The 16,139-nt window shown below is 34.7% G+C and overlaps 1 protein-coding gene across 1 annotated transcript in view; it reads right to left on the bottom strand.

Moving 5' to 3' along the window:
• LOC150105348 (uncharacterized) overlaps positions 1-16,139 on the bottom strand; it is a 188,913-nt gene that overhangs the window by 46,750 nt on the left and 126,024 nt on the right. Inside the window, exon 8 of the mRNA XM_090394734.1 lies at positions 10,544-10,638. Coding sequence (XP_090250860.1) covers positions 10,544-10,638 — 95 coding nt within the window. The remainder of the gene's footprint in view (positions 1-10,543; positions 10,639-16,139) is intronic.

Below are 16,139 nucleotides of genomic sequence, written 5' to 3'. Positions count from 1 at the left end.
GTGTTGAAGAACCCTGGCATTGGAATTCGGGCTTTGTTCGTGGAGTTGCTAACTGTAGTCAAGCCCTGGATAACAAGGGTAGCCAATGGTAGGCCGTATGTATGGCAGCAGGATTCGGCCCCTTGCCACACCTCTGGGAAAAGTCAAAAATGGTTGTCTGAAAATTTCTACGACTTCACCAGTCCAAATGTTTGGCCTCCAAACTCCCCAGACCTTAACCCCATGGATTATTTTGTATGGGGCGCAGTTGAAAAAGACACCAATCGCACTTCCAGTAATACAAAAGCCCAGTTAATGGATAAAATTAAAACAGTTTTTGCGGCCCTTCCCAGGGAGACTGTAGCATCAGCTTGTTCGAGGTTCCGAAGCAGAATTGAAGCTGTGATCGATGCTAATGGTGGTTATTTTGAGTAAATCATGTTGATAGTATTGTAATTAACTCTGCCTGTAATGTTTTTTTTGTCAATTCATTAAATTTAATAGATACAAAGAAAATTTTCTTTTTCCTTACGAAACTGTCAAATTTATCCCGAACACCCTGTATATATATAACAACTGTATGGGATGGGAATAATTACAATAAGATTACTTTCCAAACCTGGGATAGTTTAAGACAAGTACTGCATGTTTATGTTCTCACACATCAGCCAAGGAAAGTTTTAGTCTTTCACTTCACAACCTATGTAAGACTTCAATTTTGTCCTGCAGACCTAGTGTTGATATAAACTGTATGATGGGTTTATCTGATTTCTCTAACTTTTGGGATCTAATATAATCCTGATGTTCTTTTAAGCGAAGAATTGCTGACCTTTCTGCCTAACCATACTAAGATCATCGACAAGACCAAGGAACTTAAGACTCCTGAATAGGAGAGCAAATCAAGTAGGTCTTTAGGGAAAAAACATACAGGAAGGATGCCATCTTGTGAATCAGATATAAGGTGACCTGTATATTTAAAGCATGAGATGCCTGGATAATTTTTCTGATAAACATTTGACATGGAATGGAAACCTAATGGATGTCTTCTTGAGATTGAAGACAGTTATTCAATGAACAAGAAATGAATTCAAAAAAGGTTCTTCAATGAACTGAAATATAATTAGATATTTTAAGAAAAATTACTACAATGGAAGACTTAAGTTTTTTCTGCATAAAATTTTTGCCAAAGTATGAAGGGCATCTTCAGCATTCAAAATTAAAAAATAAAACAAGGCACAACAATGTGAACATGCAAGTCACATAAGAATAATGGAGAGTGGCATGGACCAAAATGCTCTTAAGTCCTGATGACAGTTTTGATAAAGAAAAAATAATTAAGCTGTATAATGAAGAACAGTCTTCTGATGGGATGGGGGGGGGGGGGCATGAGCTTTCTTTATACAACTAGACAATGAAAAAAATAAAAAAAACAGCTTTATATGTAGACTTCTTTTTCCTGTTTGGAGAAGACAGGATGTTCCTCACATCACTGAGAATCTCATACTTTGCAGGGGAAGCCTGTCCTTTGCAGAGCCTAGAAAGGAAGCAAGTTTATTAATTGGGTGAAGGGTTTGTTTGATTACACCTTTGATGTATTGGATGGTGATATATGGTTGACAGTTTCTTGGGAAACTAGCGATGAAGAACCTTCATAAATGTTAATGATTTTATTGCTAAATGACTCAGTGAAGACCCTCAAACAAGGAGGTTGCTTTTCGACCTGTATTATGTGTTGGTAATGCCTCAGAAGAGCATGGGGGGGGGGATGAGCTTGACAGGTAAATTTTAACGATGCCAGATTTTTGACAAAGAATGGTGACAGAGAATTGATTTAAATTCCTATGCGAGTTTTCTTTCAAAGACAGAAAGCTGAAGGATGGCCTGGATTACTAATGTATTAACTACTATCTAAGCAAGTCTAAAAGGAAATATGGTCATTTTCAGTTCCTAGAGTAAATTGTATATGAGAATGAACAGTACTGATCTTTGTAAAAAAAAAAAAGTTCTGAAATTCATGGGGAACTTTATCATACCTATTGTTGGCTGTATCAGTTCTCCATGTTAGATAGTTGCAAATCATCTCTCTAATTTCTTAACCTCTTTCATCTGCATCTTTTATCAAAACAGCTTCCATTTTAAAGAAAAAAAAAAATTGAGCTTTATTGAGTACAAACAACCTCTTGTCTTGATACTGTACCACTTTTGTTAGATGAAAACTTGCTTACTTGGACAAGACTTTCTTGCACATATTGTTCATCTTTGATTTTGTTATCATTCCAGCTACTTCATGTATCTGAACAAACAGAGAAGACTGGCATGGGCTAGTCCTCTCTCTCTCTCTCTCTCCAATCCTAAAAAATTACTTTATGGAACAGTTTAAACAGTAACTACTCCATAACATTCATCCATCAGTATGGTAGATACATGGATGTTATCTTTGCAGCAATGCAAAGTTCCTATCTGAATTTCATGACTTTTTTAGAAGATGCTATTCATCCTCATATATAATTTATTCAAGCAATAGAAAATGACCAACATATTTCCTTTCTAGATCTCCTTATTCTTCATCAATCATACGAGAACCTTCAGTTTTCCATTTTTAGAAAGAAAAACCAACATCCTTGTCAAATGGCTTCAATGAGTAATTTGCCATTAAGAGGATATCAATTGCCTCTCAAGAAGATATCAACCATATCTCCAGTCACTATAAAAGGTGTATTTGAAAAAATTGCTGAATTACTGGTTTCACTGGTATCTAAGTGGTATTTCATATGATTAATAAACCTGACTCTTTTCTGGGTTCTGCAAAATACAAGCTTCCCCTTTGACCTATCCTGGCATTTATCAAACTTCCAGCAACTGTAGTGTATCATAATTCAATCTAACTGATAGATCTCAATCAGTTAGATTGAAGATCTGTTGTGTTGTTTTCAGAAATCTGCAGATGTCAACAGACATCTTCATTTTCACCAAATCCAGAACCTTCTGAACTTGAAGATGTCATCCCTTCCAAAAATAGGATTCCTTGGAAAAAGAAAGTCTTACATAATAGCTTTGAAAGCCTTGCTATATTACCATAAAATAAATGGATGTGATGGATTATGTTATCCCTCCCCACCTCCCCTCAATTATAGATAATTTTCTTCCTATAGTTCATCCTAGTTATTTGTTTTAAAAAAATATACCCAAAAACGTTGATATCCAAACTACAGAGAAGTTTGGATATCACTTTGGAAATTTGCATATATAAATGACATATTGAAAATGTTGGATCTTCGGTTATGTTGCTTGCACCCTGTTTAAATTTTTAATTCATGTTGAAAGTGCCCTTGGTACTCAGACAAAACTTATGCAAATAAAAGTAGCATTAATCTTCATTTGTATTAATTTTACTTATAACAAATACTACTGATATAGTTCTTTATTATCTTCTCTATAAGAAGAAAATAATAGCTTTTAGAGAGAAAAACATATTTGATATTGAAATTTTTTGTTGCAAATCCACTTCTTCCAAACAGAAAGCATGAATTCAATAGAGAAGAATTTTGATTTTATTTGATATTGCAATTAACATAGGTGAAAGAGTTATTTCACTTGAGGGGAAAAAACTATAAAAAAAGACATTGAAAGAACCACAATGGGTTCTCTAATCTCATCTATTCTCTCACCAATTACCTAGCCCAGTTAACAAAATAACACGTGCACTCTTATTTTTTTATTTCTCCACATGATTCTGATAGGCAAACAATATTTATATTTGGAACGTTCCACCAAAGGGTGTTTTGGCAACTCCTATAGGTTAGGTTGACCTCTCATTGCTTCTGCCTTTTTTATCTCCACTACTGGGCCTGGCTCCCACTGACGAGACCTCAATAAAGGTCGAAACCGGTATGGATAGTGGCCTTTGCTTTAATGCATAGCATTACACATATCTACAAGGAGATGTGCTTTGCATTATGGGAGATACCGAGATAGGAGTGATGAGAACTTTCTCCACCTTTGCAACGAGTTGCCTGGTGTTGCACTTCCTTACGCCAGTCCTGAAGATACTTTCAGGCGCAAACTAAACTTATTATAGTCTAACCAAGTGAAAAATAAACTCACTGGATCATTATATGTATGGTGAAAATGACCTCAGCTGATGGTCTCTCTTCCTCACTCTCTCATATATGATTTCCACATCCAAGCCAGTGGAATGGCATTACAATATGAGGTACAATTTTCCAGGATGACACTGGACTATGTCACCAGGTGCACAGCATAAAGAATTGCTTCACAGAAACATCCTTTGTGTGCATGCGTGCACGCACACACGCAGGCAACCTATTGGCTGGTAAATTCACCAAATCAGATCTGATCAGACATTTCTCCATCATCATCAAATTCCTGACATGTACCCTCAAGGGGTGTACAGGATATGATAGTACTACATAAAAAATTTACATCATTACTAACTTCCTATCTATAATTTTCCTCCAAATCAGTCTGTTACTTGTCAAGACTCCAACATTATCAGATCTTATATTTCTATCGTCTAAGGCACTTTGTACCATATCAATCCACCTATATCTTGGTTTTCCTCTGGGTCGTTTTCCTGCCAACCTGGTAGAGAACACTTGTTTTGCTAATCTTTCCTCACCCATTCTGTTTAAGTGCCATACCACCTGAGATTAGCTCTGCTAAGCATTCCTGGTTGCTGACAATGTCAAGTTCTTTCCTAATATCCTCGTTTTTAATATGATATTGCCATTGATGATATCTGTTCATGCCTCTAATCTTTCTCAGGACTCTCATATCTGCGGTCTCTAATCTTTGGTCAAGCGTTTTACTTCTGACCCAGCTCTCAGTTCCATAAATTAAAACTGGTTTGAACACTGTCTTGTATACAGCTAATTTAGTGTTCCGACTAATTTCTCTCTTATTCCATATAAATTTATTCAGTTGACTTCCTACCATACCAGCTTTGTTGATTATGTTGTCTATTTCCATATTTAATTTACCATCTTCACTAAAAAGTGTGCCTAAGTAGCTGAAATGTTTTACTTGTTCCACAGGTTCCCCATGCACAACACAGTTGACAATTTCAAAAATTCTACCTATTTTCATTGTCTTTGTCATGCTGACCTTCATACCATATCTATTACAACAGTTATTCAATTTAGTCAGAGAATTTTGCAAACTTGGAGCGGATTTATTTAGAAGTATAACATCATCCGCATAAAGCAAAAAGCTGACATTAACATCTCCAATTCCGATATCATGTTTAATACCGCTTTCCTTCATAATGTGATCCATATAGATAATGAATAACAGAGGGGATAATGTACATCCTTGTCTAACACCAGATTTAACATTAAACCATCTTCCTGTACTTCCTTCATTTCTAACTGCTGACTCACAACTCAAATAAAGACTAAGTATTGCTTGATATAATGTCTCATTGACACCATATAACTGTAGCGTATTGAATAGCTTCTCTCTTGGCACCTTGTCATATGCCTTTTCCAGATCGACAAAACTTAAATACAGATCTCTGTTATATTCCCATGCTTTCTTAACTATTTGTCGTAAAGTGAAGATCTGATCCTGACAGCCTCTATTTGGCCTGAATCCAGCTTGTTCTTCCACAATTCTCCTCAACCATTTCTCAAGTATACTTGCATAGATCTTGCCAGGAACACTCAGTAGGGAAATACCTCTGTAATTCTCACATTGTTTTATTTCCCTTTTTATATATGAGTACTATTAGAGCTCTGCTCCAATCATCAGGAATTCATCCTTCTGTCTGGGCTTTCTGAACTATGCAGTGCAGCCACTGTAAGACTTTTATACCACCATATACTTCAGCATTTCTGGTCGAATATCATCTACTCCTGTTGCCTTTCCACATTTCAAGCCTTTGATTTCTTTTTCTACTTCAAGTATGGATATGTATTCCTGACTGTATGCCTGTTGATTTTTTTTTTTTTACCACTGTGCTATCACTGCTTGTTTCATTTAGCAATTTTTCGAAGTAATTACTCCATACTTTAAGGATATCTTTTTCTTCCGTTTTTATATCACCTTTATCATCTCTAACTCCTTTTACAGCACTCTTTCCTCCATTTCTAAGCTTCTTCAACAACCTCCAGAATATCTTACCGCCTTCTTGAAATTTATTTTCTATGTTCTTGCCAAAGTCCTCCCATGACTTCTGTTTAGCTAGTTTTACACAGTGTTTGGCTTTGTTACATTTGTCTCAGTATTCTCTAAGAGCAAAAGCTGACTTATTTGCCAGGAACTTTTGAAATGCTTTCTTCTTTTCCTTCACTACCTCTTTAACTTCTTGTGTTCATCATGGAGTTCTGATTTTTTCATCCTTGCAGACAACTTCACCACATGCCTCTCTGGCTGAATCAATCAGGGTTTTCTTCGAGGCTTGCCACTGAATCTCCAAAGTTTGGTTCCTGTTCTCAAACTCTTTCATTTTTTCTTCAATAATCTTTGTGCATTTTAGTCTACAGTTCACATCTCAGAACTGCTCAACTTTCATTCGCTTTAAAACTTTCTTACATGTTATTCTTTTCAATATGGAATTCAATTTTATCCTGCTCAAGATTAAATAGTGATCGCTTCCAATTTCAAATCCTCTGTACACTCTGGTGTTCTGCACTAGGGAGAAAACATCACTATCAACAATAACATAGTCAATGAGACTTTTCTTATTCCTTGCTTCTTCTCTCCATGTGAATTTGTGCACATTTTTATGTTGAAACATGATGTTAGTAATAACCAGCCCATGTCCTGAGCAGAAATCCAACAGGTATTTGCCATTATTATTAGCTTTGCTCTTTTCTCCAAATTTTCCCAAAATATTTTTGTATGTCTGACAATCATTTCCTACTCTGCTATTTAGATCCCCAACAAGGACCAACTTTTCCTTTTTCATTGTGTCAGTTGCTTTTTCTAAAGCATCAAAAAATTCCTCCACTTCTACCTTAGTAGAACCTTCTGTGCGACCATAGGCACAAATAAGTCTCATTGTCCAATTTCCCATTCTGATATTTGCCCACATCACTCTACTTGAGACTGCCTGCCATTCAAGAAGATTAGTCTCGTATTTTGTGTTGAATACTATGGCTACTCCTTCTTTTCCTTGATTGTCATTGCCTGAATATAACATTTTGTATTTATTGCTCAGAAAGATTTCACCAGTTTTTGTCTTTTTTTGTTTCAGTCACCCCTATTATGTCGATCTGGTACCTATCTAATTCCTCAGCTAGCAGTTTTTTGCCATTCAGGCTTCTTATGTTGATAGTACTGAACTTTAACTCTCGTGATGTTGAGTTGTGGTGTGCTTTCAGATTTGTTCCAGTAGCTGACTTTTCGCTGTTCGCCCTGGTTCCCGGTTAAACAAGGCCGGTTGTTTTCTGGTGAAAACAACGGGGGCCTTGTTTAACCAGGTGACACCCCAACCGGCATGAAATTTTGTCATGTTGTACCATCATTTTGTACAATGATCTTTGTACAATTTGATCGGCTAAATCCCAAATTGCCAGCCCATCCTCGTTCATTCAGTATCCAGGTAGATACTCAACAGGGTGCACCATGAGAAGGTGAGGATTGGACATTATGTCAGAAGATCTGGTCGGTTCTCCGCATTCCTTTAAAGGCTATGTGGAGGTCTCCTCTCAGTTATACAGCTTTGACCCTTAAGCATCCCTAGTAGCTTGTTGACATTTGTTGGAATTCTTAATGGAACAATGTGAGGTCTGAAGTGGATTAGAAAAAGTTCCACGTTTGGTCTCTATGGGAGGTTTTTCTGATATATAAAAAATACAAAAAATTCTTATTCCACCAAGGATGCTAATCTCCTTTCACAGGTGGGAGTTACACACACACACACACACACACACACACACACACACACACACACACACACACACACACACACACACACACACACACACACAAAAATGTTCTGGATATTGCTGTGATACGTAGACAATGCAATATTTCTCTGGTGAGGACTTAAGAGATGCCTTGCAAGCATTCCTCTCTCTGAATTCTTTGTACACATTTCCCACATATAACTGTACAAAAAAAGTGGCATTACACAATATAGGTTCAGTTAGTCAAAACTTTATGTTATGCTTATGAATATATGTGATGCACATAGATAGAAAAAGTCTGACTTTTTTTTAATTTTTTTTTTATTGTATTTGATATTGCAAAATAACACGTGCACTCTTATTTTTTATCCCTCCACATGATTCTGATATGCAAACAATATTTATATTTGGAACTTTCCACCAAAGGGTGTTTTGGCAACTCCTATAGGTTAGGTTGACCTCTCATTGCTTCTGCCTTTTGTATCTCCACTACTGGGCCTGGTTCCCAGGCCCAGTAGTGGATTGTAGATTGCCCCTGTTTGAAGTAGAACTTGATGAAATGCACTTTTCTAAAGTCTGCATTACAAGTCGATCAGAAATCACAGGGTACGACATGCAGTTGCACATTACGTGTATTATTTTTCAACAATGCTAGCTTTAACTTTGAAATGAATGAAAAATGACTCAGTAAATACCATACTAGGGAGTCCAATGACCCATAAAGAGAGGGATTCTTTCTATGTTATACAGCCCCTCATTGCCTATTGTCCCTTTTAAAACATTCATCAAAGACAGATTTGCAACATCCAACACAAGCCCATTCCATACAATTACCACATGCCATTAAAAGACCCTGGACTCCCCCACATGCTTTTCTAACTGCAACCCTTTTTGGCTTTCAGGAATGATTTGAGTTCTACTTCCACTTGTCTCGAGCTGCAAAATGAACACTTGTATCTGTATTGGAAGAGCTTAAGCTCTCCTGACTTAAACTTCTTTGTTGCTATTATGTCTCTTCTCCAGATATTTTTCAAAATTTGAAGACCACTCCCCTCCCATTTCTTCAATCTATTCTCATATGCACAATTCTGCAGGCCAGATATTATCTTGGTTGCCTTCTGCTGGATTTCTCAGCTGTCTCTCCATCTCCGCAGAATCCATGTGACTACATCTCAGCATAACACAACTGGTTAGTATTTTCTTCAGCATTGTGGTTATGCAGTCCAAAGTTGAAGTCAAAATATAACCATCCTGTTTTACAAGTCAGCTGTTTCACTGCCAAGTGGTACTCATACCATGATGAAAGCCAGTATGAATGATACTGGACATGCATGATATACTGTTTATTTGAAGTTGCTTATCAATTGTTCATGGGACATGGTTTAATAGACTTTGAAAAAGACATGTAAGTTGAAGGGTGGCACTATTCAGGAAACTTTCAGCATTATAGGTATGTTCGAGAATGCTCTTGCCAAGGTGTTCCAAGAGTCAAAATATACTTGGTACAACAGCATTCCCTGGACCACTGGTGAATACCCATTCCTCATCAATGCTCATGGTGAATGCAGGTTGATCTGCTTTGTGCAGATCAACCTGATTTACCTGTGCAAACACATAATTGAAAAAACTGAAATGGTTGACTATCGAATATGGTATTTACTGAGTCATTTTTCATTCATTTCAAAGTTAAAGCTAGCATTATTGAAAAATAATACACGTAATGTGCAACTGCATGTCGTACCCTGTGATTTCTGATCGACTAGTAATGCAGACTTTAGAAAAGTGCATTTCATCAAGTTCTACTTCAAACAGGGGCAATCTACAACAGAAAGATATTAAAACTCATATCACACTAAAGTATTCTAAGATAAGATCCGAATATACAGCAAAAAAAACTTTGCTTTGTGCACAAACTGAAGGTCAAACAGAATGATTATTGCTTTCTATACCTAATAAATAAATCACCATGCAGTATTATAAACTTGTTACAATACTGCTGCATCATTTGCAATCCTCTGAGAAAAAAGTCTGAAAAATATCATTTTTGTTCTAGGTGTTTATCAAAACTTTTCAGACCTCCCACCCATATCTGGCACCATGTAACTTTTCTTATGCCAAAACTGACACACAGGAGAGAGAGAATGTGATGACATGATTCATTCACAAAATGCATAATATACTTGCAACTTCAGAAATATTCTGCAAATATTTTCAACAACCCACAAATGCTACAACTAATTTAAAACAGACAGCATGGAAGTGTGGAAAAGAAATGGCATTATATAAAAAAATGAAATCCAGAAACTTTTTATCATGCTTAATGCCTTCATTGGAGTTTAATTCAGGTATCTGTGGCATATATATAAACTAATGAGACAAGAATGACAGTCATTGAAACTAACTGATGATCATAGTTCAATAGGTCTAAGAGTTCTGATTTCTAAAAAAATACAGAAAGAGCAGTCATTCAAATTCTATTTCTTGTTTTAATAATTAAAAATTCCATTGAATGACTTTAATATAGCTACTTGAACTGGACAAACAAACAAAAAATAATAATAAATGGTATTGATGTAATTAAGTTAACATTTCACTGCAGTTTTATTGGTCAGCAACTATAAAATTTTGATATCCATTGTATGTTTAAAAGTAAAAAAAAAAATTCTTAAAAGAAAATTATCAGTTATACATACCTGCTGAGGGACTATTTTACCATTCAGAATAGCATGAAAATTATCCAACTTATGAGAGGGATCACTGACACTGATCTGCTTCAATAGGGATTCTCCTGGTAAGAAGCCATATTCACACATCAGTTGGGATATTTTGAACAAACTTAAAATTGTGATAATCAAAAAGCTTGAAATATTTTTAACTAGTTTTTTTTCTAACACAAATTCCATGAAACATGAAAATGTAATGAATTCCATAAGGTCATATTATTCATTCAGGAATGAGTTTTTGAAATAGTGTACAGTGCCTGTAGAGTCTTTATCATGAAATTTGGAAATTGTGTAAGGTGTGAAAGAGGTTTTTTAATTTGTTTAAATAGAATAATAAAACACACATACACACACTGCATGCACATAATTATTACCATTGCAAAAATGCATACCAAGTTTGATTTCTTACTGATGTCATCACTTAACTAATGATGACACCAGTAATTGCCTTTTAGCTGTAAAATCTTTTTAGGACAGAAAATGTCTGTACACTCACTTGAAAATTCAACATTAGTTGAAACCTGTTGTTATTGGCAAATTTTTTATTGTGAATAATCTATTATGAAATATTAAACAAGTCATGATCATAGTAGCAATACCACTTTAAACTGCTATAAACTAAATATTAAAATATGTTTATAGCTGACTAAATTAATTAGTATCAATATTATATCCCAAAATTATTCTTAGGCATGCAAATTTAACTTAATATAATTGGCATGATAGTCATAAAGGCAGTGCTGCTATGACAGATGCAAACCAGCAGTCAGTGTCATGTAATATGCGGAGTGTAAACTGAACTAGCTGAGGTAAGGGTAGGTGCAGCTCAAATTTTTCTAATTACCATCTGCTGAAAAACCTTCCAATCATCAGTTAGGCTTACATTTAGGCACACAGTAAATCATACATGCACCAAGTTTAAATCCAAATATGAAGTGAAGTAGCCAGCCTGGTTTGCTGAGTGGTTAGCATATCTGCTCTCCAGCCAAGAAGCTGTAGGTTCAAATCCTGCCATGGGCATGGATGTTTGTGATTGTCCTGCTAACTCTGTGTGGAAAGGGTATCTGCAACCATACCACTTCTAGTAGAAGACTTCACTCCCAAAACCCTGTGAGGTATGGAAGTGACCATACAGCATCTCTGAGCATCAAATGCAAAATTTTAATTTAAGTAATAAGATGATCAGTCCTTATTTCCATAACTAACTAAATCTTAAATTTGTGGCAAGAAAAATTTTTTCAGGAGAAAACCTTGATACCTTTCTATGAGACCAATGCAGTCCCCATCATTTGGAAATCTCCTTGCAAACATCTCTCACATGTTATTGTCATGATTCACTCATATATAAAAAAATAATAAATAAAATAAAAAAATAAGAATTAGAATTTAGCTATCTCCTCCAATGATAAAGATGCCAAATGTTTATAAGCAATATTGCTATGTAAGCTAGATAAGTCATGTACGCAGAAGAGATTCAGATGTGTGAAAGTGCATAAATCAGGTTTAGCCTTCCAGAGGGGGGGGGGGAAGAAATAATGTTATTAATAATGAGGTGTAAAGCATATCTCAGTCATAACAGCTATATCATTAAGTTCCAAGTAGCATCTAAAATGACTTGCATACCTGTGCAGGGCAACAAGAATGAAAGCTTTACACTCAGTTATATGTGAATAGCTACAAAGACCAGGTAAATTTAGTAAAGATCAGGTATAATAAGCTTTTTTAGTTTGACAGAAGTTTCAAATGAAGCAATTGTAAGGACAGTATATTTCATCTGTTAAATCTGAGAGATATGTCTATTTCAGGGAGGAAACCCTTTCACCTCTGCATAAGATTGGCTAACTCATATTCAGTTGCAAATCCTTATATAAAGGTTCCTCATGTCTTAGGCAAGATTTGAGAGTGAAAGACAAATGTCATATCATCATCCTTGTGACTATGCCACAGCCTGATATGAAAAGTATTTAATAAATACTTATACATGCATATGATATTAATATGTAGCATAGCTGTTTATATACTTGAATTTGTTTGCAATAGTTTTACTTGAATGATGCTGAAGCTGTACTTGATAATTAAAATCTATTAATACTGTACTTCTTTTTTTTTTTTTGTTAATTTGATCCTTAAGAAGCAGACCAGTGAGTCTGCAAAACTAGTAGTTTGAAATAAAATCTAAAAAGTTAAAAGAATCAAGTATAGTTTATTCTGCATGCTGTTAAAATCTTAGCAACACTGTCAAAATGAGATTACCTATCTACAAAAAATATGTTAAATCAGGAAATGACAAAATTAAACAAATGGTTTCCTAAAAATGGCTTCAAAACTAATTTAGATAAATATACACATCAACTTAGCAAATAAGCTAGATCACCATTTATCAATAAGATGGCACGACTTAAATTCCCATGTTACATACTTGGCAAACAAAATAAGGTGCATCAACAGAATCTATCATGTTAAAAAATTTGTCAGTACAGCATTCCTGAGATGCCTATACTACTCATGGTAAATTTCCCACTCCAGCACAGCATCACTTGCTGAGGCAGAAATTATTATAGTAACTTGTTGCCCCTGATAAGAATCTAAAACAAAATAATAAGAGCAAATGCTCTTATTTGCTATCTAGTGTGATAATCCAGAGAGTCTGCAAAAAATACATAGGAAAAACACAAAAATTTCCTCCTATATATAATGTGAATTATAACCTGTGCTGTGGGTGAAACTTGTTAACACCCAAAGCTAAGATATATGCAAGATATATTCCAAAATCCTTTCAATATACAGCCACAAGCAGCTATAATAAATTACCAGACAATATAAATTCTGCATCTTCAGACTGCATATTAAAAAAAAAAAAAAGGACTGAGGATTTCTATCATGAAATTAAGTGACATTGAAGTATATTTCAAACACAAAATAAAAAGAATATAATTAAAAAATGTTCATCTTAACAGATGAAACAATAACTATGTACCTAAAAATAATAAGAATTTAATACATAAATTGTGTACTATCAAATTATGTATGTTATGATTTATGTGATCAAATAATCATATGTACACAATGCAAACACCTATAGATATGTAAATATCAGTTACACTGTGTACCTACCCTCAATGCACATTTTTTCTCCCTAGTAACCTGCATGCAAATCATCCTTGGTTATACATAGGTATTTTACATTTATTCTTATAAATTATATATTATAAACCATGTATTGTAAATTGTCATGTATTTATGGTCACATATCATATTTTAATCACCCTATATTGCAATTTTGTCTTAATGTTAAGAAGACATCTTGTATAGCACTGTATCATTTCGACTGTGTTAATGAATTCAATTCAATCTAAACAACAACAAAAATTATCATTATAAAATTTAAGGATTCAACTGCAAATTTTGGAGGGAAAAGAATTTGCAGTGGAAATTCTTACTTTTCCCCAATATTTTTGGGTAATATTAATATCCATTTACCTTTATCAAGAGGGATACAAGAAACAAAGATTAAATGTTAAACTTGATAGCTGAATTGTTTCCACTCTCTAATACATAGGATGTGAGTGCAAATCCCACTGTGGGCATTTGTAGATGTCCTTCGATAGTAAATATGCTTCAGTGATAGTAAATTTGATAAGTTTCGTTTCTCAGTGCAGCATAAAAACAAGATCACCCTTTCACATAACTGTGTGCTATGCAAGATACAACTGAGAACAAATCCAGATGCATAGCTTTTAAGACAGTCATTCCTAAAAATTGTTACATGTTAGTTACTATTTTACAATATCTCTTGATGTTTTTTTAATTATTATTATTATTTAATTAATATATTGCAATTTCTTGTATCCCACCATAATGAAAGTATCTGGCTGTAGAAACAGGAAAATGTGGGCAGAAATATCGAATTCTTTTAGCTTTAAAACTCCTGAATCTCTCAGCAAAAAATGAGATTGATGCTAAGAAATATCATTTTTAAGAAATAACATCAAACACTAAAGGAAAGTGTGTGTTGAGGCTTAAGTGCTGTGAAGAATTCATGTATATAGGGTACCTTGTTCCTGTAAACTTGCCTACTTCGGACAAACAGGCAGGTCAGCATCCATCCAGTTAGAAGAACACAGTTCTTACATCTACAAACACGATCATGATCAATCTGGCCTTGCAGACCATGTTTTGGATACATCCCACAGGATCTCTGGGGAAAAAACTACCATGCTCCACCATAGTAAATTCAAAAAAGAAAGACTATTCTTTGAATTTGCATCTGCACTCAGGAATCAACCTAATTTAAACAAATACGGTTGCATTAAACTTCCCAAAATTTGGGAAAACATTAGTTATCAGAGATCCCTCTTTACATCTCAGGCCACCTGCAAATGCCCATAGAGGGCGCATCACCTAGATAGGACTTTAGTTTCACTCTGTATTGTATTTGTGTGTGTGTGTTACAAAACGTTTTTGTAATCCCCGAAGATGTCTCTGTGATGGACACGAAATATTGGAAGTATTAAAATTAGTTTTAATCCTTTCTCAGTGCTGTTGATATTCCATTAAACCTTTAACATGAACTAAAGGAAAGTCACTACAGAGACTTTCATTTTAATAAACTATTCATCTGATTTCTACATGTTTCCTATAGTGATTGGATAAATACACTGTGTACACCGTCTCAAATTTTATGATAATCAGGTTATACATGTGCTTGAAAAAAGGATGAGAACTGGTTGACATTCCTTTGTGCAAATTATATTAACTTTTTAATAATGAAGTTACCAATGAATATCATGACATGGTATATCAAAAGATTTACCAGCATGGTTGGCTGAGTGGTCAGCATATCTGCTCTCAAACCTCTGCAGGTTCAAATACTGCTGCAGTCATGAATGTTTGTGATTGTCTTTAGGTGGGAGATGAATTTCACTGCACCACTTATTGTAGGACTGAAGTGGCTTGAAAAAGTTCCATGTTAGTTCTTAGAGCTTTGACTAGAAAATTATATTCTTGGTTTAATCCTTTATCCAAGCGTAAGCAAACAAAGTTTGCACGTAAAGTAACTTCACGACTGGGCATCTCATATATATAGGCTAACAACTTCACATCATTTGCCTTAGTATTTCATAATGCAAAGCATTATGGAATAATGCTTGTGGACATATATAATACTATTGTAATATCATGTGTCGTCTCTACCATTGTAAAATATATATGATACTTATTTTCTTTAAGTTTTGATTCTACACTTTGTTCAAATTATATACTTATCTTTTTTATTTCAACTCACTTAACTTATGATACTTAACAGTCGTGACTCCATCATTCTTAATCCATTGTTTGATTTAGTCTACCACAGTTAATCCTTTTTTTCAATTAGACCCACCCCCTATTCTCAATGTTGTAATTATGCTTAATCACGTGCACAAAATTCTAAAACATAGGAATTGCCTCTAGCTGAAGTCAATCCCTTTGTCTAAACAGTAAGAATTTTTCTATATTGATTTCTGAAAAATTTATTTATTTATTTAATACGACTGTGCCATCAGAAATCGCAAATAAGACTTAAATA

Source organism: Typopeltis vanoorti, chromosome 6, assembly GCF_054136105.1.
Source record: "Typopeltis vanoorti isolate ZY-2024b chromosome 6, IOZ_Tvanoo_1.0, whole genome shotgun sequence".
NCBI classification, from domain to species: Eukaryota; Metazoa; Arthropoda; class Arachnida; order Uropygi; family Thelyphonidae; genus Typopeltis; species Typopeltis vanoorti.
The sequence above is the reverse complement of the archived record's forward strand: the minus strand, read 5'-3'. Positions and strand labels throughout refer to the sequence as shown.